General features: G+C 43.4%; 1 protein-coding gene across 2 annotated transcripts in view; it reads right to left on the minus strand.

Annotated features, from left to right (window-relative positions):
* Positions 1–182: 182 nt before the first annotated feature.
* fgfrl1a (fibroblast growth factor receptor like 1a) overlaps positions 183–23,431 on the minus strand; it is a 67,852-nt gene continuing 44,603 nt past the window's right edge. For both annotated transcript variants that reach the window (XM_029661648.2, XM_029661647.2), the window contains 4 exons: positions 6,338–6,415; positions 5,221–5,505; positions 4,395–4,748; positions 183–3,923 (listed from right to left, as the gene is read on the minus strand). In XM_029661648.2, coding sequence (XP_029517508.1) covers positions 3,511–3,923; positions 4,395–4,748; positions 5,221–5,505; positions 6,338–6,415 — 1,130 coding nt within the window. In that variant the 3' untranslated portion in view covers positions 183–3,510. The remainder of the gene's footprint in view (positions 3,924–4,394; positions 4,749–5,220; positions 5,506–6,337; positions 6,416–23,431) is intronic.

Here is a 23,431-nt window from a genome sequence, read left to right on the forward strand (position 1 = left end):
TTTAGAGGAAGACACACAGCAATTAGTGGGCCCAGCTGTGTACTAATTGGCTTTACACTGATTACCAATCCTCTGAGGAGGGTGCTGTTGTGTCGTCTTCCTCCGGCTGGTCACTGAACTCTCACAATACATTGTACACAGCACTATTTACTGAACAACTTAATATCAAACACAAATTGTGAAGATTTACTATCATTTTAATGGTGATAATAAAATGATTAAATGTTTCCATGTGACAAAAATATTTTTTAACCTAAAAGACAATAGACTGTACAAGATTGTCAATACAAAGATTACCATATATCTGAACGGCACATATAAATATTTTTTACACTTACGTATTTGCTATATAGCTTACACTGTAACTATAAGACAAAATGTAATCCACTGACGAGTTGGTCTTTTTTTGGGATACAAAAATGACATAATGCTCAATTGTAGGAGAAAAAATATCTTGCGTATGAAAATAAATTAAATACACTGTCTTAGTCTAGACAATTACTTAGGATTGACATGTTTAAGTCAATTCGACATGGGATATTCCATGGTCCTAGATTCCTCAAAAGAAAGCTGAGGGCAATATCTTAACTTTAACACTATCAACATACTTGGAATAAGTGCATGGATTAATAATCTGGCAGTCCATTAGCTTTGACACATAAACACTGGGATAAAACAAATGAACAATTCGGCTGAGGACACTTTTCACAGACAATGCAGCAATCTTGACATACTGTTATTTGGTTTTTGGCAAGCTTTCCTTCTCCCTTCCCAAAGCTTAAAAAGGGTGCCATTACATGAGCAGTCAAATACATATTACACACTTTCATATAGTGCACACATTATACACACACATCCAAAGGACAAGAGACAAAAAGAAAGATTGTCACCTGAGAATTAAAAAGGGTTTGTTACCACAGCCACAAAGTCACCTTGTCTATAGTAAAAATTCATTTAAACCAACATTTGCTTTTGGCCTTAATTTAAGGTTAGGCATAAGGTTAACAGTGTGTTTATGGTTAAATTTAGGATTAGGTTTAATATCACATTTTAATTTGAGAAATTGTAAGAATAGGTGGCCTGTATGACTTTGTGGCTGTGGTAAGTAGGGACGAGCATTCAAGAATTTAATGACTCTTTTGTGATTGGGTGCCCAGGAGGTCCGGGTCAGACCAATTTAATTCACTCTCCATAATCCCATAGTGCCAGTGCTAGCCCATAGCCAAATGTTTAGCTAGCTAGCTAAAGTCAGCATATTCGCAAACTAGCACAACATTGCTAGCTAAGGACACTGCACTAACTCGACAGCTAACACAGGCAGCTGTTTCATGTAAATGAATCCATTGTGATTTAATTATAATGTCAATACTAGCTACAGTGGTTAGTAAATTGGAAGAAGTATTCAGTGTTGTGTGCAATGCGTCTGTGCTAGAGGTCTTCAAGGATCCACCTGTACCTGAATACCCAAGACCCGAGCGGATCCGGAATTCTAAATAATGTCACGGGTCTGGTTCGGATCTGATTGTCAAAGGCCGCCGGTATGTGTAATTTTAACTGACTTGTCCGGAAGAGCCTGTACATATCCAAATGCGACTCTGTAGAGAGAGAGAGAAAATGTTGATCATTTATGCTGTTTTTCACGAGAGTGGAGCATGTAGCTTGTTGTTGTTGGCCAATCAAAGCGGCAATAGGCTATTCAGTCCTAGAACCAAAAGTGTGTGGCACATTTAGGAGATATCTAATGGAAGATGGAATAAAAATGCCGGAATTAACAGTTAAAGAAGAAGGATAGGCTACAACAACCAAGAGCCAACGGGAAGGCTGCTACTTAATATTCCGAATGGAGTTGTTGTTATTTGTAACTGTAGGATGAGAAAGCACATGCCTGCAGCCTCAATTAGCCTAGCTAGGTAAAGTTAGCTAGCTTTTCCCGGCTTGATGCAGTCAAGACAAGGATCATATTTGATGATAAATAATCTAGCTATGGAAGCAATTAGTCTACTATCTCGTGAGTTGGCTTGGTTGGTTGCTGTCTCTCCCTCCATGCTCCACCATCTGCTAGAGCGGCACCTCTCTCTCCCCTCACGCTTGATTAGCTCCGGTTAATAAAGTAGTTTAAAAAAAGACTTTTCTGCTGCTTCCCTTACTCGGATCTAACCAGGTTTGGCTCCGACCAGGTCTGTTCGGAACGGGTCTCAATCTCGTCGCGTCTGTTCGGGTCTCTAAATAAAAATGTATTTATATCGGGTCAGGGTGCGAAAGCCCCAGGTCCATTTCCTAACATTTTGGACCCGTGAAGACCTCTAGTCTGTGCACTTAGCTAGCTACCAGTCCATAGCCTACGTTGCATATGAAGTGTGACTGACTCATGACCGTGAATGTACAGAGAAAATGCCCTCTTTTTTTCCTTTATGTTGTCACTCGTTGGGTTCCCCACGTGGGGGTTCATGCTCTCTGATTGGCTCAAAGTCAAGTCGTTGGCCACTGAACAGTATTGCAATTCTACAAGTAGAAACAACGCTACCGGGTCGGCACGAAACATGTACCTATCGGCAGTCTATTGGTAGTAAGATTCTCTGTGTGTTTCACGCTTTAGGGACCTTTACCTCCAGTAAAGAAACCTTCTTTAAAGGATTTCATACCATTTCCTACTACAGATAAATAATTTTCCATTCACGTACACATACAATATACAAATATATATTGTAATGCCTTGCAGGTCCTTTTCCTTGACGATAACCATTTTGAGAAACAGAATACATTCGACCTTTGTTTACTCAATCACGCTTTGTCTCTGCTGGTTGATCTGCTTCTGAGGTACTCAGGATGGCACATGAGGATTCTGATTCAACCCATAACCAAACCATAAAATCTGCAAACACTTTACATCGCAACTTACTCCTTTTGTTACTCGCTGAGGTTGTGCATCTGACAAAAATCCAGAGCTAATGTACATGATCCTCTTAGCCCCTTCCAAAGTCACTGCACATGAAAGCAGGCCGGAGAGGAGATGGGGTGTTGCAGGAAATGCTGCCATTTTCATACAGAGTAAAGACTCTCAAATGAGACATAGCTAAATGTATACATTCACTCATTTCAGCCACTGTGAGTTTGCTCATATTGTTCTAGACTAGAGAAACAAATGTTTCTATTTCTCTGCAGAGTGGAGTTTAATGTGAAATGTCTGTATGAAATGTTACTCCATTTGGACTCACATTATTACATGTGGGATTCCTGAACGGCATTGCCATGTCCCTTGTTCTGTACCTCATGGAGGGTTCTATCCTGACTGGATCCATGTTCCCCTAGGCTTTGTTCAGTACAGAACAGTATGTAGCAGTCAGGGGGTTTGTGTGAAGCACCCGGGCTCAGACTGTTTGTCTGGGTCTGTAGGATCAAGGCAGGACTGGGCACGTGGAGGAGGCGAAGGTGTAGGTGGTGGGAGCCGACCCAACACTGCATTAGTTAGTGCTTTTGTACATATGAGCATCCCTGTCGAGACAGTGGCAACTAACACTGGTAGTGAATGTGCTGGTGTTGGTGCACTTTGCCATCCACGTGTGAGTGGGTGTGTGTGTGAATGTCCGTGTAGATCTTTGGGTAGACTTTGGGGACCTCCAGGCCATTGCCTCCCTGGGCCAGAAGGAGCTGCTGCTGCTGGGTAATGTACTCCTCGTAGGTGAGAGAGCCCAGGCAGTCTTTGTCCCCGCTAGATGGTGGGCAGGCTGACACCCGGGGGGGCGGGCGCTGTGAGGTGTGGGTGGTAACTACCCTTCCAGAGGAGCAATGGTGTTTGGACTGGCAGAACCACAGCAGAACAGTACCCAGGATGAACACCACGCCGGCTGGGATGCCAATGATCACAGGCCAGGGCAGGCTAGGAGAGATGGCTGTGGGGACAGGGATGTGGTGAGGCTTTGGATCTGGAGGGGAGAGAAGATGAGATTTGAGGAGTTATGAGAAGCTTGGTCAAATGTCACTATTAAAACTTGATGGAGAATACATACAGTAGAAAATAAAACCATTACAACAAAAAAACACTTCAGTTATGCATGAGGCCATGTTTTGTTTGGTTGTGGATGTAACAGGATATGACATGGTTGTAACAGAGTAATAATCTAACAGGGTAATGGTGTAGCAGGGTCTTATGGTTAAACTGGGTGTACCCAGAGTAATAACGCAACAGGGTAAGAGTGTAGCTATGGTAAAACAGGGTGTAACAGTGTAAGAATGTAACAGGGTAAGTGTGTAGCAGGGTGTTATGGTTAAACAGGATGTAACAGACTAAGAATGTAACAGAGTAAGGGTGTAGTAGGGTGCTATATGGTTGTAACAGAGTGTTATGATTAAACAGGGTGTAACAAGGTAAGGGTGTAGCAGGGTGTTCCACTCACCTGGCAGCACAGTGAGGAAGGCACTGCGGAAGCTGTAGCCCATGGTGTTGGCGCCCAGGCAGATGTACATGCCAGCATCCTCATCCTTGGCACGGGTGATGAGCAGCTTGTTGAGGTAGGAGCCATCTGGCCTGGACCATACATCTCCCGTGGGCAGCACCACGAAGCGATGGTCGCCCACCTCGATGGTGGAGTTGTACTTGTTCTCGTTCCCCGGCTCCACCCGCTTCAGCCACTGAATCACCGGCTTGACGTCACTGCGCACCTTGCACTGGAACGAGGTTGTGCCACCATAGTCTACTGTGGTGTTCACCGGATGAGTGCCGGTCAGGATGGGCTTGGAGTTTGTCCGCTCTATGATGGAAAGTCAAAGGAGATAGTTTTCATATTAACAGCTAGAATAGGATGAGGTTGATGGAGAAAATGCCACATTTGACACGAGAAAGCACAAGCTGCATTCACTTCATCCTCACCGCTTCTGTGTTTGGTAGAAACATGTGTTTTTGAAGTCAGCACAGAGCTGGGATACAATGAGGAGCAGATGTCGATAGAGAGACTCGCCACGCCAAGCCAGCCCAGCTCTAACCCAACCTCACAGCTCAACACTCAAATCAACCTAAACACAAACCCCATCCTCAATACTCAACTATAAACCAATTTGGCCAGTGAACACTAGTTCATGCCCAACCTCCAAACTCAACTGCATCAATACTCTACTTCAACCCTAGCTCAATGCTAATCCAACCTTACCATTCAACATTGACCCAAGTCTATGAATCAACCAATAACGAATAAATCTATACTGAAAGTAAGTGACCAAACTTACGGATGACTTCCACTTTGTATGTGGCGTTGATCTCTCCAGCCCGGTTGGAAACGTGGCAGGTATACTTCCCACTGTTCTCAGGGGTCAGGTTCTTCAGACTCAGAGTCCACTTCTTCTTACGGCCCTCACCCACCTCCCCAGGGGTCAACGGCTTGCTGTCCTTCACCCACACGATATCTGGACGAGGGTTCCCGCTAGCCATGCACTTCAGCCGTACTGAGCTGCCCACTGGCCTGGCTATCACGCGCTTCCTCATCTTGGCTGGCTGTGTGAAGCGTGGTCGGACTGCGATCAAAGAAAGGGTTTGCAATAAAGTGCGTTTACAATCAAAGAAATGGTGTTGTTGGGGAGAACATCACAGGAATGTTTTTACAAGTTTTATAATGGTATGCACATCAGACAGCTATTAAATACTGTAATGAATCACGCTGCATGACTTAGAAAATAATTAAGGTCTGTTTATTTGACAACTTTTCTAACACCCAACAGTATTTCTGGTGTGGTAGCACTACTCAGCATAATGTAACCTGCCAAGGGGCACCTTCACAAAATAATTTTCACTCAGCAGTTCAACGCTTGTTGTATATAAACTGTGCTGAGATTGAGTCAATAGGAGAAAATATATACAGTAGTGGACTCCAGTTTGATAAGACTGGTCTGGCCTTCTAGAGAGCTGAGAGCAGAGAGTGCCACAGCTCAGTGGGAGCACTTCACCACCACACTTCACAGTGCAAAAATACTCATGGCAGCCCAGGGTAGAACATGGCCACATTCTGCAGCCACTGAGTCCAAGGGGCAGCCAACGGAGAGAGGGGGGGGGGTGGAATGTTTCCCCAATCACACTTCACTTAAATAGCCTGCTCTCTGGCCTGTCAGAGGCAATTACCAAAGCAAACAGTACCCTGCTGTTGAGGTGAGTGGGGGGTTATTTGTGTGTGTGTGTCAGAGAAGCACACACAGGGCAGAGTGGGTCCAGGTGTGTCCAGATGCAAAACTAGACCTACCTAGAGTACGGGCCACTACATACCCAGCAGTAAGAGAATGCCCTGTTTCTAAATGAACTAGGGTCAGATGAAACAAGAGATAAAGGTCAGAGAGAGAGTGCTCAGTGTCTTACCAAATTTCCCTAACTGGTCAGTGCTGTATTCTGCATCTCCCGCTGTTCCAGCTCCATCCCTCCCAGTGCTGGTGTCATCTACAGACAGAGAGAGAGACAAGACAGACAAAGGTAGCAGGGCATTACGGTCAGTGGGAGAAAAAGTTTTATAACTCACTGTAACCTCCTGTACAGCTCTAGCTGTGACCCAATACGCTCTAATGGCTGTAGGAGTGGGATTAGGACAGAACCAGAATCCAGTGTCCAATAACATGGGACACGATGCTGAAGACCCCAGATCATATCTCCTATCTCATCTCTGTGACTCGTCCTGCTCAAAGCTTTGTACTGCCACCCCCAGTATCTCACTCCAGGAGATGGATTAACAATGATGAGTCAATGCCAAACAGATCTGCCATACTTCACGCCACAAAACCACTTCAAGATGTGGCCATACTCTCACAGAGCAGTTCATCGGAGAAGCAAGAATCAGACGTTACAACAGGTGGGACTGGGTAAACCAGTGGAAACTTGTTTAAACAGATACATTACTTATCTATTGTCAGTGGCCATCTGTGCTAATATTGGACTGGCTGGCCTGCACTGAAGATCTCAATCAAAAACCGATGCTTGTGAAAAGAGCGAGCCGAGAACTGTCTTGGACCACCTGCGAGCTCCACGTGCATTGATTTGAAGACAATATCTTTGGATTCAGCTATTTGGACTGAGAATATATTTGAAATGCCAATAGAAAAAAAAGAATAAAGTATTTTTATAGTGCTGGATGGTAATATCTGACTAAGTGGTAAAATGAGTTGCTGTATGGTACTCTGGTTACACCACCCTCTCCCCAGCTCCTCCCTCCACCACATGACCGGCATGTTCAGAAGAGAGGAGAGCACCACTGACGATAGGGCATCTGACAGCTTCATTATCACTCAGTAATGCTCCTTACACTCTAGGCCCCTACAGTGGGCCCCTATACTCCCTCCCTCCACAGTACCCTTTCTTCAAGTCTGTCTAATGCACATTCAAACACTAAAGGCACTATGAGAGGTTATTTTGATTACACTGTGCACTTAAATCTGAGCACACACACAGAGAACATGTTGAAAATCATTCATTCAAGTTCAGCTGTACTCAATAACAATACGCACCCTCGTTTGATCAGATCCCTACCCTTTAATCAAAAGCCAAATGTCTTGCCTAGAAAAACATACAGTAATATAGCCTTCATGAAATAGCAATAGATTTCTTGATATACATCCAAACATCACTCCATGCCTGCAGAAAATCAACCCCCCCTCACCCACGGCAGCCCGCCCATCAAAAACTCTCCCTGATTTATGGAAAGTCAAACAAAGACATGCAGTATGAGGGATGTCAGGTTTCTCAATAAAACAAACTAATTTCCCCCTTTCTTCAGGCACAACAGTGTGCGGCATTTCACACATTTACTGTTTGGGTGCCCTGTGACAGGACTGTTTGTGTAACCCCACAGTTTATTTGCTTTCATGTCTGCCAAGTAACGAGGCTGGTAGCTCGAGAGGGCCAGGTGTTTGGTCAACAGAAATGTAAATCCCTGAGTCCGGTGTTGGTGTAGGGCTCTGTTTTCCAACAGGGTCATGTCCTTCTAGGATTTTAATTTAGATACACTGGTTCTCAGTATGGACAGTCTAGTCTAGTAGCAAGAGGGTGGGTGGGTCAGCGTCTACTCCCCACATTTATTCACTGGCAGGCAGTTAATACCAGGCCAAGTCAACTCTTCACAGTTCAATTGTGGCTTAAGTGGTGAAGGGTTAAAAACTCTCAGAACCAGAGTGTTACCACAACATGTTTTAGATTGATGTACCCAATATCAGATAATAGCCCATGGATGCAAAGATGGTCGGACAAGAGCATTACACCCAACTAAACACAGACATTTAACCAAACTATCAAAATAGCACCTAGTCCCTGCAGGACCAAGGTTACCCCCCAGCTTCAAACTAATTAAGATTTTATCTCAAAGCCACACTAATTACTGTAATCTTTTCTGCCTTTTGAGCAGAAACTAGAGAGTGAAACCCGAGAGGGACTGTTATTCCAACTCAACACATTCAAAGCTCCTGAGGATTGACAGTGTGCAGCACTAGCTACAGTCTTCACCCCCAGCACTCTGATTTATACAACTCCAGAGCCTAGCTTATGGAAAAAATTACAGTTCGGTGCTGTTACACAGGTCTGTATTAATGGCTGGCTCTTAACGGAGGGGGACATTTACGAGCCTTGGTCACAGCACAGACCTTACTGCATTACCCACTACACGCATACAAAAGAATGAACAACACAGAAAGACTGACAGATTAACAACCTGTTGAGTATAAAAAGAGTCAAAATCGCACCAGATGCATCTTTGAAGTGTTAACATTTTTAAAGTTCATTAAACATGACTGATTCAGCGCTATTAAATGTTGACATTTCACAACATTTCCTAGGTGTGTGAGTTTTAATCGCTTTTAATGGCCAAACTATGTATGCTTGGCTTGCATTCAAAGACTCAATTCGCAGAGGCCCTCCACAACAGTGGAGGCTGCTGAGGGGAGGACGGCTCATAATAATGGCTGGAATGGAGTCAATGGAATGGTATCAAACACATTCCTTTTCACTAAGCTGTCCACCTGATACTTGCTTCTTTTAAAGTTATTTTAGACTGAGCCAAGGAAACCAAATTTAGGACTAATACTATTTACTAAATGTGATTACGCATTGCAATTTCTGAGTTCCATCTCGGTCCGAAATATGAACGTTTAAACATTCTGTGAACTGTTTCCAGTATTCAGCCCATTTCATAAGGTAATCCCTGTGCATTACCCAGGGTGCCTTGCTCTCTGACATGGGTCCATGGGAAGGAAGCGCAAGTCAGATTTAGGGATGCCTTATTCTGTCGAGCGGAGGATTGATTAAGCATTTCCTCTACTCTTTTAGGGATTACTGGCACAGAGGGGGGAACGACTTGGACCACGCAACATCCTACCTCAGGGCAGGGTTCTCTGGGACCTCAGCACCAGGAGAGACAGAGGGACAAAACTGGGCTGACTCTTGGCCCCTGTGGGCTATCTTTTCTGTGCCCTGTACCACTGCCCTATATGAGCCTGGACCCAGCTGCTCTGAAGCTCCCCTGTAGCAGCTAGGAAGGGCAAACTAACAAATGAACAGCTAAAGTAGCCTGGGTACCTTTTCAGCTAACATTTGTTAACATTCTTTGGCAAATGACAGGAGTGGAATGTTAGCTAAAAAGACTGGTATCCAGACTACAACTAAAGCACTAGTAAGAAATAGTGTAACATTGTGATGATCATAAGTGCATTGTCCCCATCTGTTGAACAGATAGGGGATGGGTTCCATTTAATCAAAACAGCCTGATACCAATGTACCTACATCTGTATTTGGAGCTGACATCCTGAGCCAGCCTAGTGCAACATGGCAGTGGCTCAGTCAGGGATGGTAACTTAAGCTATAGCTACAACTTTTCCTTACTCAGACTGTTAGGGACCCCACGATAAACACCTGCTATTTTAACAACTCAGTCGGACCCCTTACAAATGCCAACTGTATAAGTACCTTCTAAATCCAGAAGCAAACAGAGAGCAATCCAGGAGCACATTCAAGGACTGAGAGGTTCAGCTCTCTATGTTTAAAGTCAACACAAACAGACTAGTATTTCACGTCCCAGGTGGGTGTGCTGAACCCGGAGACCATTCACGTGTGGGGTTGCTTCTCAGCCAAGGTAGTGGGCTCACTCACAATTTTGCCTAAGAATCGAGAGCATGATGGAGCACCTTGCCGTAAGGCAAAAGTGATAACTAAGTGGCTCGGGGAACAAAACATCGATATTTTGGGTCCATGGCCAGGAAACTCCCCAGACCTTAATCCCATTGAGAACTTGTGGTCAATCCTCAAGAGGCAGGTGGACAAACAAAAAGCCACAAATTCTGACAAACTCCAAGCATTGATTATGCAAGAATGGGCTGCCATCAGTGGATGTGGCCCAGAGGTTAACTGACAGCATGCCAGGGCAGATTGCAGAGGTCTTGAAAAAGAAGGGTCAACACTGCAAATACTTCATGTAATTTTCAATAAAAGCCTTTGACACTTATGAAACGCTTGTAATTATACTTCAGTATTCCATAGTAACATCTGACAAAAATATCTAAAGACACTGAAGCAGCAAACTTTGTGAAAATTAATATTTGTGTCATTCTCAAAACCTTTGGCCATGACTGTACAATGCTGTAAACCTGAAAGAAAACCTACATCCAGAGGCTGCTGTTCTGCTTGCTAGAAATTCTGGGTCACTAAGACACATGATGACCAACTTCCATCAACACGTCTCCAATGCCACTAGGGACAATATAGTTGTAGACCACTGTTATTCTACCCACAAGCAAGTATACAGGGCTCTCCCTCGTCCGTCATTCTGCAAATGCAAATCAGATCATCACTCCATACTCCTGCTTCCTGTTTACAAGCAGAAATTCAAACAGGAATTACCCATGACTTGCTCTGTTTGAGAAATGGTCACCAGAATCAGAGATTATACTACAGGACTGCTTTGCTAGCGCTGATTGGAATATGTTTTGAGACTCCGCCGATAACACGAGCTAACCACCTCCGTCACCGGCTTCATTCGAAAATTTGAGGGTAGACAACATCACCTCCACCACTCTGACCCTCAACACAGGGATGTGTGCTTAGTCCCCTCCTATACTCCCTGTTCACCCACGACTATGTGGCCACACACAACTCCAACACCATCATCAAGTTTGCTGATGACACGACGATGGTAGGCCTGACCACCGGCGATGATGAGTCAGCCTACAGGGAGGTCGTCAGTGAACTGGCGGTGTGGTGCCAGAACATCAGTAAGACCAAGGAGCTGATAATTCACTACAGGTAATGGGGGAGCGTGCACAAATCAATCCACATCAATGGCGCCACAGTGGAGCAGGTCGAGAGCTTCTGATGTCCAAGTTCCTTGGTGTCCAAATCACTTAAGAATTACAGTAAAATGGTCCAAACACATGCGACAGCGCCTCTTCCCCCTCAGGAGGTTGAAAAGGTTTGGCATGGGCCCTCAAATCCTCAAAGAAGTTCTACAGCTGTAGGATTGAGAGCATTTTGACTGGCTGCATCACTGCCTGGTATGGCAATAGCACCGCCCTCGATCACATGGCACTACAGAGGGTGGTGCGGACCGCCCAGTATATCACTGGGGCCGAGCTCCCTGCCATCCAGGACAGCTATAAAATTGTTAAAGATTCCAACCACCCAAGCCATAGATTATTCTATTTTTTTCCACAATGCAAGCAGTACCGGTGCCTCAAGTCAAACTACTCTACTACTCTCATCCAGAGGGTGGATACATTACGGGCACATTGTTGTTCATATATGGGAAGTACATATTTGTTGCATGAGAAATATGTGACTCGTTTCAGGAAACTAGGCATATGTCGCGCATCACTACTTCACAGGACAGCCATTTGAACGTAAACTTTTTTTGTTTATCAAAATTATTTTTTTGTCTCAAATACCTTCTGGAACATGTGAACTTCATATGCCTTAAACTTGTATGTCATATGTAAATATGCATACAATTGTTAAATTACGTGCCTAGTTGGTTTAGCCACAGTAAAAGACCAACATTCCCGTTAGCCATGATTGGCTGACATAATGAGTGGGCTGGACATGCCGAGAGATGAGCTCAGATTGGTCTGCTGTGTAGCACGCTTCTGTCTATTTGAGCTGGTCAGCATGTGTAGGTAATCCTGTCTAATGTTTCTTTAAAAAATATATATCCCGTAGTAGAACTGCATAAGATGTGCTCTCCACTTTCTGGAGGACCGAGTTTTGAAATCAGTGGAATTGAAGTATGATAGCTAAGGAGATGGCGAAAACAACTGTCTCCAGATTACATTTTCAAACTAAGTTAGGGCAACGATGGCATCCGTAACAGGCAGAAGCATCCATTCCAGTCCATGTATACAGGTAAGATGGTCTAGCTAGCAAAATTAGATATTACATGTTTGAAATTGTATTTTTAAATTATTTTTTATATATATTTGTTTACCCCTTTTTCTCCCCAATTGGTAGTTACAGTCTTGTCTCATCGCTGCAACTCCCGTACGGACTAGGGAGCGGCGAAGGTCGAGAGTCATGCGTCCTCCAAAACATAACTCAACCAAGCCGCACCGCTTCTTGCCACAATGCCCACTTTTTTAATTTAATCTTTATTTAACCAGGTAGGCTAGTTGAGAACAAGTTCTCATTTGCAACTGCGACCTGGCCAAGATAAAGCAAAGCAGTGTGACACAGACAACACCACAGAGTTACACATGGAGTAACCCGGAAGCCAGCCGCACCAATGTGTTGGAAGAAACACCTGGCAACCGTGTTAGTGTGCACTGCGCACGGCCAACCGCAGGAGTCGCTAGTGTACGATGGAACAAGGACATCCCTGCCGGTCAAACCCTCCCCTAACCCAGCTGGACCAATTGTGTGCCGCCCCATGGTCGCGGCCGGCTACGACAGAGCCTGGACTCGAACCCAGAATCTCTAGTGGCACAGCTAGCACTGCGATGCAGTGCCTTAGAACACTGCGCCACTCGGAAGACGTTTCTAATTTTGTCAGAAAGTCGTTTTCATTTCAAGTTAAAGTGTACTCTTAGCTAGCTAGCTAACGTTAGCTGGCTGGCTCGCTAGCTAACATCACGTGTATGATCTGTGTAGTAATATTATTTGTATCTCAGAGCCATTTGCTTTGCTAGTTATAGCCTAATGTTAGCTAGCTAACATTGAACGTGGTTGGTTAACTACCTGCAGATTCATGCAGTGTAGTAATGTCATGAGTTGGGATTATGGTTCAGTGTTTAGCTAGCTAGCTACAGGTCTTAACAAAAGACTCCACTATGCAAGTAACCATTTCAATAGAATGTCACTGCAACAACTGTTGATAGACGGAGCTGGTAAATTCGTTCTGGCTATCAACTCAGATTTCAGAGCACCAGTGTCAGTAAACATTGGCAAAAAAGTGTAAATTGTTGCCAGCAGCACAGTTGCAGTCACCAACGCTCTGGATGACATAAAAACAGCCAATCATCTCTGCTAGGGTGGGTAAAATGGTCAGTGAGCTGCTCTCTCATTTGTGTCTGAAAGTAGCTAGCAAGCTAGCCAACATTAGCCAGTTAGCTTGGGTGCTTGACTGCTGTTGTTTTAGGACAAAACGCTTGGATCAACCCTTAAACAGATGGGTGGGGCTAAAACCTAAGCGGGTGTGAACGATGCCGAATGGGTGTAGACGAAGAAGAGCTCTCCAGTAGGTAACAAAACATTCAAAGGCCATTTTCTCAAAAGTGAGGTTCCACACCTGTAGTGTATGATATACCATTTTCTAGCTCTGAGTCTCTACTTTTATCCCATGTAAAAAACACTGTTTCAAATTTTGCTACATAAAACCGATTCGAGCCGATTCGAGCCGCTCGTAATAAATGAATTGAGTGGTATCCGTGGGCGGTTTTTGATGTGAGAGTGATGTCCCATTCCCTAGTCCTAAATTAGCTCTCTCTACCACTTGCTGCTCCATTTTCAAGTGCCACTCCCCCACGGAGGGACACTGGAAAACGAGGGGGGTGTTGGGATTAAGCCAAAAGCCTGTTTTAGTTCACTGTTCAAACCTTGGTTTCTGTTCAAGCCTGGTTTCTGCCTCACTTGGAAAGCACATTTTCCTCATGCCTGCGTGCAGGGGCTGCTTCATATCACACTCACACTTATTTTACTCAGGGTCACGTATGAAAGCCAAATATTTACCTAAAATGGGTATATGGATGGGCTGGAGAAGATACAGTGGATCCCTGAGCCCTCTGACCCTCTACCATATTAGGATGATGGACTGATACAACCCCCACACGAGGTTGATAGACTCAACCACCCAGGTCCCACATGGATTCACTTCAAGAAGGGAACCGACTGAATACCTCCTTACAGGCCTCTGTTTGTCTCACGGAAGCCTCTCAAGGCGTCGGCATGCTTCCCATCTGAAAACAGTTTGGAGCAGTTTATGCATACAGTACCAGTCAAAGTTTGGACACACCTACTCATTCAAGGGTTTTTCTTTATTTGTACTATTTTCTACATTGTAGAATAATAGTGAAGACATCAAAACTATTAAATAACACATGGAATCATGTAGTAACCAAATATGTGTTAAACAAATCAAAATATATTTTATATTTGAGATTCTTCAAAGTAGCCATGGCTGCCTTGATGACAGCTTTGCACACTTTTGGCATTCTCTCAACCAGCTTCACTTTGGAATGCTTTTCCAACAGTCTTGAAGGACTTCCCACATATGTGACCCGATACAGGAAACTAGGCGTATGTCGCAAGAGAGCCTTCACAGGAGAGCCTTTAGAATGTAAAAATATGTTTTTAATCCAAATGCATTGTTTGACAGAAATGCCTTCTCGAACAGGTGAACTTTCATGTGCCTTAATATCAAACTTGTATGTCAACTGTAAATACATTGATAAATTACGAGCTTAGTTTGTTTAGCCACAGAGAAAGTGAGCAACCTTCCCGCTAGCCATGATTAGCTGAGATAATGAGTGGGCTGGACATGCCGAGAGATGAGTTTGGATTGGTCTGCGGTGTTGCATCTTGTGTCTATAAAATGAGCTGCTCGTAATGCGTAGATAATCCTTTATACAGCATTGTTTTCTGAAAGATATAACGTTAGCCATGGAGAACAAATACAATTTCTGCCCTGAATTTATCAAGCGCTATCACCTAAGGTCTGTGGGAAAAAGTTGTGATGGACTACTTTCTGAACGACAATCGTGCCATGCAATGCTACCTCTCTGACTCTGAAAATAACTCGGTTTGAAATCAGTGGGACACAATAGGCCAAACAAGCTGTGCAAACTAAACAGAAACAAAGGATGTCTTGCAAAATGTCTTGCAGTCTGCCGTGAAGCTTTCATCAACGTATAACGTAAACTCATCCCATTCCGTACAAATGTGCGCAACCGCAACATTCAAACGAGGCTACAAAGAAAATTAATGGGACTGTAGCGACTGTGTTGACGTCAAAATCGGGGGTGTGAACTACATTTCTATTCAAGCGTTGATCGACATGGTAATGGCTCTATAGTATCGGAGAAAAGTTTAAAAAGTGGACGCTCTGTTACATCTTGACGTGTCATGTCGTAACGTACAGCACGCATAAAGCAACTATTTCTGTCTTACAATCTCTTTCCACCAGGTGTAGCACTTCTATAATCCTTTAAAAACAAGAAATGGACAGTGATGGGGGTAAGGGGGGATACCTAGTCATTTTTTTTGTCATAATTGCATGTGATCATCATTCTCAAAGCCACTGTTAACTTCTAAGATCACTTTAGCACCGCCCTAAAAACCAGATTCAAATTCGACACAAACCTTCAAATAGGTATGTAATGACACATTATATAAACTCTTTATAGTGTTTTATTGACATTTTAGAGGCGATAAGGTGATAAGTTGGACAGATCGAGTGAAAAAAAGCAATTTTCCAACACAACATCTCTCCTTCTCACTATCACGCATTAGTTTCGCTTCCCCACCCGCCATCTTTAAAAAGACCAGACGGGGCTCATTGCCTGCTTGAATTATGCAGAAACGGGCAGCGTTTAGGTCATGTAATTGATTCTGTTGGAAAGGGGAGAAATTGTGCTTTACAATGGTATTGACAAGTATCACGTTTTTGGGGCGCTAAAATAAGCGCAATTGTACGGACCAAGGCGATGTACGACTTTACGTAAGTTTACGTTACAGGTAAGACTCTAGTGACAGACTCAGAAATTATACATTTCTAATTTTGACAGAAAGTTGTTTTCATTGCAAGCTAAAGCTTGCTGTTAGCTAGCCAGCTGGAGTTCGATGGCTGGCTGGCTAACTAACAATGAACCTAACGTTATTTGGTTAACTTTAGCTTCCTATGACAATCGGTTTGTATTGCTAGTAACATTACTCTATGGATTGGGATTATATTTCAGTTTAGCTAGCTAGCTAACGTTAATGTGACGTGTCTAAACAAAAGACCCCAAGATAAAGCTCGTTGTTAGCGAGCTAACATCAGCTAAAGTTAGGTGGCTGGCTTGCTAGCTAACATTAACTTGTGTATGAAGTGTGTGTAACGTTAGTGTAGTTTTCTCAGAATGCCATTTCGCATGGCTAGTTATAGCCTAATGTTAGCTAGCTAACTAGCAAACATTGAACCTATTGGTTAACTTTAGCTAGCTATGAAAATCAGTTTGTATTGATAGTTAAAGCTTGCTGTTAGCTAGCCAGCTGACGTTAGATGGCTGGCTAGATATAGTAGCTAACATTACCTGTATCAACTGTGTGTAGTGATATCTCAGAATGCCATTTTGCATCTATTGTATAATAATGCTAAAATATTTGTATCTGTAATTTGTCTATCAGCATCAATCAGTAGAACACGCCTGACTCTAATCCACCAGTAATACAGTCATCAAAAAGAGAGCTGGACCAAGCAAGCAAAGGCAGCAGCGCAGTCATCAACAACATGCACCATTTATTCACCAACTACAGAGTAGGGAAAACACATGTGGACCTGAATTGTGATAACTGCAGTGGCCAAAACAAGAACAAGTTTGTGTTCTGGTATTGTGCCTGGTGGGCCATGCACAAGCTCCACCACAATCTGGACCTTCACTACCTGATCACAGGCTACACCAAGTTTGCCCCTGACTGGTGCTTTGACCTCATCAAGCAGCGCTTCAGAAAGGCCAGAGTGAACACTTTGTCTGAGATTGCTGGTGTTGTGAAGGACAGCACTGTGACAGGGGTCAACATCCCACAACTGGTTGGACTGGAGGATGGTACGGTGCTGGTGGAAAGCAATGGCTGGCAACAACACCTGACTCCATACTTCAGGCCGCTGCCACAGATCAAGCAATACCAGCACTTCAGGTAAAAAAATATTTTCATTATATGAGGTTATTCTTATCTGAACTTGGGAGGTGAATTGATGTTGTGCAGGGTTGTAATGTCTTCAGATTTCTTGTTGTTATTCCGTTTTACAGCTTCAATTAAACCAGGTTTCAGCTGCTGCGCAATGCTGACATCCTTCCTCCCATACATGGTCTGCCTGTAAAAGCTCCACCTGGACTGGACACAGCTAGACAAACTATATTTTTGACAAGATCAACCAACATTGAAATGCTTTATACTTTTACTCAAGTATGACAATTTAGTACTTTTCCCACCACTGGATGTGACATTTCACATTACCCATCAATTTAGACAAGTGTGTCTGCGTAAGTGTCATCTAATATTTATTTAAAAAATGTATCTGGACACAATATTTACCTGGAATTGTTCCTTATTGTAGGCTACTACCACTTTTAGTCTTAATCTTTACTATACTACTCACTGTTTAGCACGACCTCACATGTGAATCCTTAAAGAGATGGTTGGGGCTGGCTTAAGATGGTGTGAACAATGCTGAATGGGTGTAGACAAAGGAGAGCACTCCAGTAAATACCAAAACTTTCAAAGGCCCTTTTCTCAATAGTGAGTTTACAAGTTAATCAACTTTCAAAGCAGAATTACTTTGCCATTGTTCCTCAAATGCAGTGTATGATATACAATTTTGTAGTTCTGAGTCTCTACTCTACTCTCTACTTATCGGCGTTACTCTGGACCCTGATGTCTTTTTTGAAGAACATATCAAGACCATTTCAAGGACAGCTTTTTTCCATCTACGTAACATTGCAAAAATCAGAAACTTTCTGTCCAAAAATGATGCAGAAAAATTAATCCATGCTTTTGTCACTTCTAGGTTAGACTACTGCAATGCTCTACTTTCCGGCTACCCGGATAAAGCACTAAATAAACTTCAGTTAGTGCTAAATACGGCTGCTAGAATCCTGACTAGAACCAAATAATTTGATCATATTGCTCCAGTGCTAGCCTCCCTACACTGACTTCCTGTCAAGGCAAGGGCTGATTTCAAGGTTTTACTGCTAACCTACAAAGCATTACATGGGCTTGCTCCTACCTATCTCTCTGATTTGGTCCTACCGTACATACCTACACGTACGCTACGGTCACAAGACGCAGGTCTCCTAATTGTTCCTAGAATTTCTAAGCAAACAGCTGGAGGCAGGGCTTTCTCCTAATAGAGCTCAATTTTTATGGAATGGTCTGCCTACCCATGTAAGAGACGCAAACTCGGTCTCAACCTTTAAGTCTTTATTGAAGACTCATCTCTTCAGTAGGTCCTACTTCCCAGGAGTGGGAAGGTGAACAGAAAGGTGAACAGAAAGGCTCTGGAGCAACGAACCACCCTTGCTGTCTCTGCCTGGCCGGTTCCCCTCTTTCCACTGGGATTCTCTGCCTCTAACCCTATTACAGGGGCTGAGTCACTGGCTTACTGGGGCTCTTTCATACCGTCCCTGGGAGGGGTGCGTCACTTGAGTGGGTTGAGTCACTGATGTGATCTTCCTGTCTGGGTTGGCGGCCCCCCTTGGGTTGTGCCGTGGCGGAGATCTTTGTGGGCTATACTCGGCCTTGTCTCAGGATGGTAAGTTGGTGGTTGAAGATATCCCTCTAGTGGTGTGGGGGCTGTGCTTTGGCAAAGTGGGTGGAGTTATATCCTTCCTGTTTGGCCCTGTCCGGGGGTGTCCTCGAGATGGGGCCACAGTGTCTCCTGACCCCTCCAGTCTCAGCCTCGAGTATTTATGATGCAGTAGTTTATGTGTCGGGGGGCTAGGGTCAGTTTGTTATATCTGGAGTACTTCTCCTGTCCTATTCGGTGTCCTGTGTGAATTTAAGTGTGCTCTCTCTAATTCTCTCTTTCTCTCTCTCGGAGGACCTGAGCCCTATAGGACCATGCCTCAGGACTACCTGACATGATGACTCCTTGCTGTCCCCAGTCCATCTGGCCGTGCTGCTGCTCCAGTTTCAACTGTTCTGCCTTATTATTATTGGACCATGCTGGTCATTTATGAACATTTGAACATCTTGGCCATGTTCTGTTATAATCTCCACCCGGCACAGCCAGAAGAGGACTGGCCACCCCACATAGCCTGGTTCCTCTCTAGGTTTCTTCCTAGGTTTTGGCCTTCTGTATATCCCCCTTATACAACTGATTGTCTCAAACGCATCAAGGAAAGAAATTCCACATATTAACTTTTAACAAGGTATACCTGTTAATTGAAATGCATTCATACCTCATTGAGCTGGTTGAGAGAATGTCAAGAGTTTGCAAAGCTGTCATCAGTGCAAAGGGTGGCTACTTTAAAGAATCTCAAATATAAAATATATTTTTATTTGTTTAACTTTTTCGGTTACTACATGATTCCATATGTGTTATTTCACTATTATTCTATAATGTAGAAAATAGTAAAAATAAAGAAAAACCCTGGAATGAGTAGGTGTGTCCAAACTTTTGACTGGTACTGTATATTATGACAACATTTTGTGATGTTTTTGTTTGTTTTGGTCTTCAGCAATGTTTTTTTTGGCTGTTCGTGCACACAACATTTTTCTTGAGGTAAATAGAAGACGATAGCCGAAGGCTATGTCCCTTCGTCGGTGATTGGTCAACAGTAGGGATTCTTCAATTAAGTGTTTGTTGTCATTCAAAGAGAGACTAGTCGTTTTCATGCAAATTTGTTTACTAGAGAAACACTGCACCAGACATCTTAATTAGATGTAAAATTGCACAACTAAGATTTCTCAGCAAAAACGTCAAAATTAATTACAGATTTCTTGACTTATCGAAGTTTGGCTAGATGGCAGCTGAACCGAAGCATGCTGATGCTTTAAGACATATCTGCGGGGAAGTGACATGAGGAAATTCCCAGTTGTATTCGGTGGTCGCTGCCTGCGACGTGTGTCCCTGTCTCTTCTCTTTGACACTCCCGCTCATCATTCCAGCTGCTTCAGTGTAATTGTAGCAAACATCAAGGTTAGGACGGGACTTTACCAAATTAACATTTCTCACATATCGATCGCCCCACACCTACTTTGAAACCGACATTCAGCCCCTGCACTTTAAACTCCCTCTCCAGTTCCATCCAAATAATTTGAACATATTACGGCTCCATAAAACGAACAGGGTTCGAGGATTGGGGTTCCTGTTACTGTGAAATGAAAGACAATTCAGAGAAGCAGGGTACATATTGACATCCCTTCTAAATCTAACATAAAGTTAAGAAAATGGGTAATATGCAGGACATGGATATTATTACAAATCATATTGATACAAACTGATAGATGCAGACTGCCAAACAACAAACAAAAGTTGAACACACTGACAAACACATATTTTATATGAACATATGAACACATTGTTAACACGTACTTTAGGTGCATGGACAAGAGATAGATAAACAGTCTGTACTACACTGTACTATAAAATCAGTTCTGGAATGTGAGACTGGCTTATGCAACCCACACTTCAAAGTCAACAGGCAGCCAAAGAATAAAGCCCTCGGTTAAAAGATCTGGCATCCTTCACTGTGTCGAGGTTACTGTCCCTTTGATGAATGTGATTACAGCAAAACACTAAATCAGAATTTGTACTATTCTACATCGTTAAACTATTCAATGCATTATTACTTGAGTGCTAGACACTAGTAGGAGGAGATGAGGGCTGAATGAACTCTACTTTGTGGTTTGTACTTGACTTGGTACAACATGTTTATTAAGCCTTGCTCTTTCACTTTCCACCATATGACAGCTGTCCTCCTTCTGCCAGACGTGTACAGTACATACTCAAGGAGTCACACTTAATTAGATCTAACAAATCAGAAAGTGGAAGCTACCAACCACATCGAAGCAGAGCTCTCACTCAAGTAGAATGTTTTTGCCACGCAGGCTGACATAAACTATTTTAAATCTCAGAATAATGCAAACATTTGCAGTTGAAATGAATTAAGAACGATTACAGTGAATTGTACGTGGGTATACTGAATGAGCAGAACGTTTTGAAATGCGCTTAGGATAGAATGTGAAAAAAAAGCCTTCATTCCCGTTGACTCCAGCTATTACTTACAACACAATGTCCTGCTGATAAAACTGACGTCCGATAGCTGAGGCACCGGGGATTGATTTCTATGTTTGTGTAACAAACTAATTAAATGAGTAATTGCATAGCTATACTCACACCCAGATATGGAATGTTAACTTTAAAAAGGAGACCTTTACATCGATATCGGAAAGAAAAAGTAGTTTGTGCTGTGTGTTTGGACTTCTAATGGAATGTTAAAGTTGCTTTACGTCTACCTTTCCTCATAAAGGAAACATAATGAAAAGATTTGTTGAGCCAGATAATCTGCACATTAACAAAAGAAGACTAAAGGAAAGTCAGACAAGTAACTGCTAGTTCTTGGGCATTGAGGGACAAACATGTCAGGTACATAGAATTACCAAAAAGGAACATTATGCAGAATTGCTGTGCTTTGATGGAAGAATGGAGGGTGCAGGACAAATGTTTTTGAAACTTCAAAAGAAACCTTTTGTGTGCACCGTGCTCGCTCTTCAAACATGTCTTTACTAATTGCTATGCCTATTCCCCCCATCCACACTCCGCTTGTTTCTTTTCTATTCAGGTTGGACCACTGCATAATTTGGGCTGATATTCACTCTGCAGAATCACAAAGGACAACAAGCAGGACACACACACAAAACACACAAAAAAAAATTGAATGAGAAAAGATTCCTCCACCATACAACCTAGCCGCCATAGACAACCTATTATGGCCCTTTTCAAAAGGGGGAATCTCAGGGTAGGTGTATGGCTGCTCGCTCAAAGGAGGACAAGTCCCTCCCTCTGTGGGCCAAGCCCCTGGTACCTCCCCAGGGAACAATAGAGGACAATCTTAATCCTCAGCACCACATAATGAGCTAAGTTTTCCTTTCAGCACATAAATGTCTCCGTGCTTAGTGTTCTAATCACAGACAAACGCCCCTGTCCCATTCACAGGCCTGAAAACCTTGTTCCTTCCTGCACCTCTCCGCTAACCCTGGTTCCTCGTTCTGTTTTTGAAATGTTTTGGGGAGTTGATGAAGTTTGAGTGCTGGACGATCTGTTAGAATGGATGGATGGAATTTAATTCATTTCATAGGAAGTATGCTTTGAATTGAGAAGCTTTCTATCTTTTGATGGGACGGCATTTGCTTGGATGTTGACGGGCTTTTGTTGATGTGAGATTTTCCCAGTGCATCACATTGGCGAGGAAGGCCCATATTCGCCATGGTTCGAGGGAGATGAGCTACAGATGGACAAATGTACACTCTCACTCCCTCCAGCAAGCCCCTATCTAAAACTAAACTACCCTTCTTCAACATTTGGTCAGACTTACTGAGAACAAAAAAAGACATATGATATCTGTATGACAAATGTTGATGCTGTAATTTCAGTCAAAACTGTGGATAGGCTACTTAAGTTTCATTAGGGAGCATTTGTATGAGCTTGACTTACCCTGGCCCCCATTTTAATACATACAACACAGCCCCTAGACTCAAACAGAGCAGATACAAACAGAAGAAAACAAAAGATCCGAAACCAATTCAACTCCTGAGAGAAAGGAGCCTTCCAACTGCAGCTGAAGCATGTAGCGCTCTGCCAGGGAGGAATTCTTCCCTTTGAGCGGTGGGTCTGCGAGGGAGAGGGCTGGATGAGGAATCCATTAAAGCAGAATGACAGCAAATAAACTTAGGGAGAGCTGTTCTGTGGCTGGCCCAAATGAAAGGTTTGGGCTCCAAGACTACATGTTCTATTTAAGCTCTCAATGGGGCTGCAGGAGCCCCCGAGGGGCAGACAAACGACCTGCCACTTCAGGAATGATGGGACAATTAAGCATTACAAATTAATAAGCCCATTAACCACCAGGGAAGGCCCACTGCCTGGCTGGGACAACTAGTACAGATCAGCTTTGAAGATGCATCAACTCTCTTTATTCTAATGAACATTTATGTAAACAAATTCAGTAAGCATTTCAAAGGCCCGGGCTTTCTCGCACCTGGACTACTGTTCAGTCGTGTGGTCAAGTGCCACAAAGAGGG

Source organism: Oncorhynchus nerka, linkage group LG6, assembly GCF_034236695.1.
Source record: "Oncorhynchus nerka isolate Pitt River linkage group LG6, Oner_Uvic_2.0, whole genome shotgun sequence".
NCBI classification, from domain to species: domain Eukaryota; kingdom Metazoa; phylum Chordata; class Actinopteri; order Salmoniformes; family Salmonidae; genus Oncorhynchus; species Oncorhynchus nerka.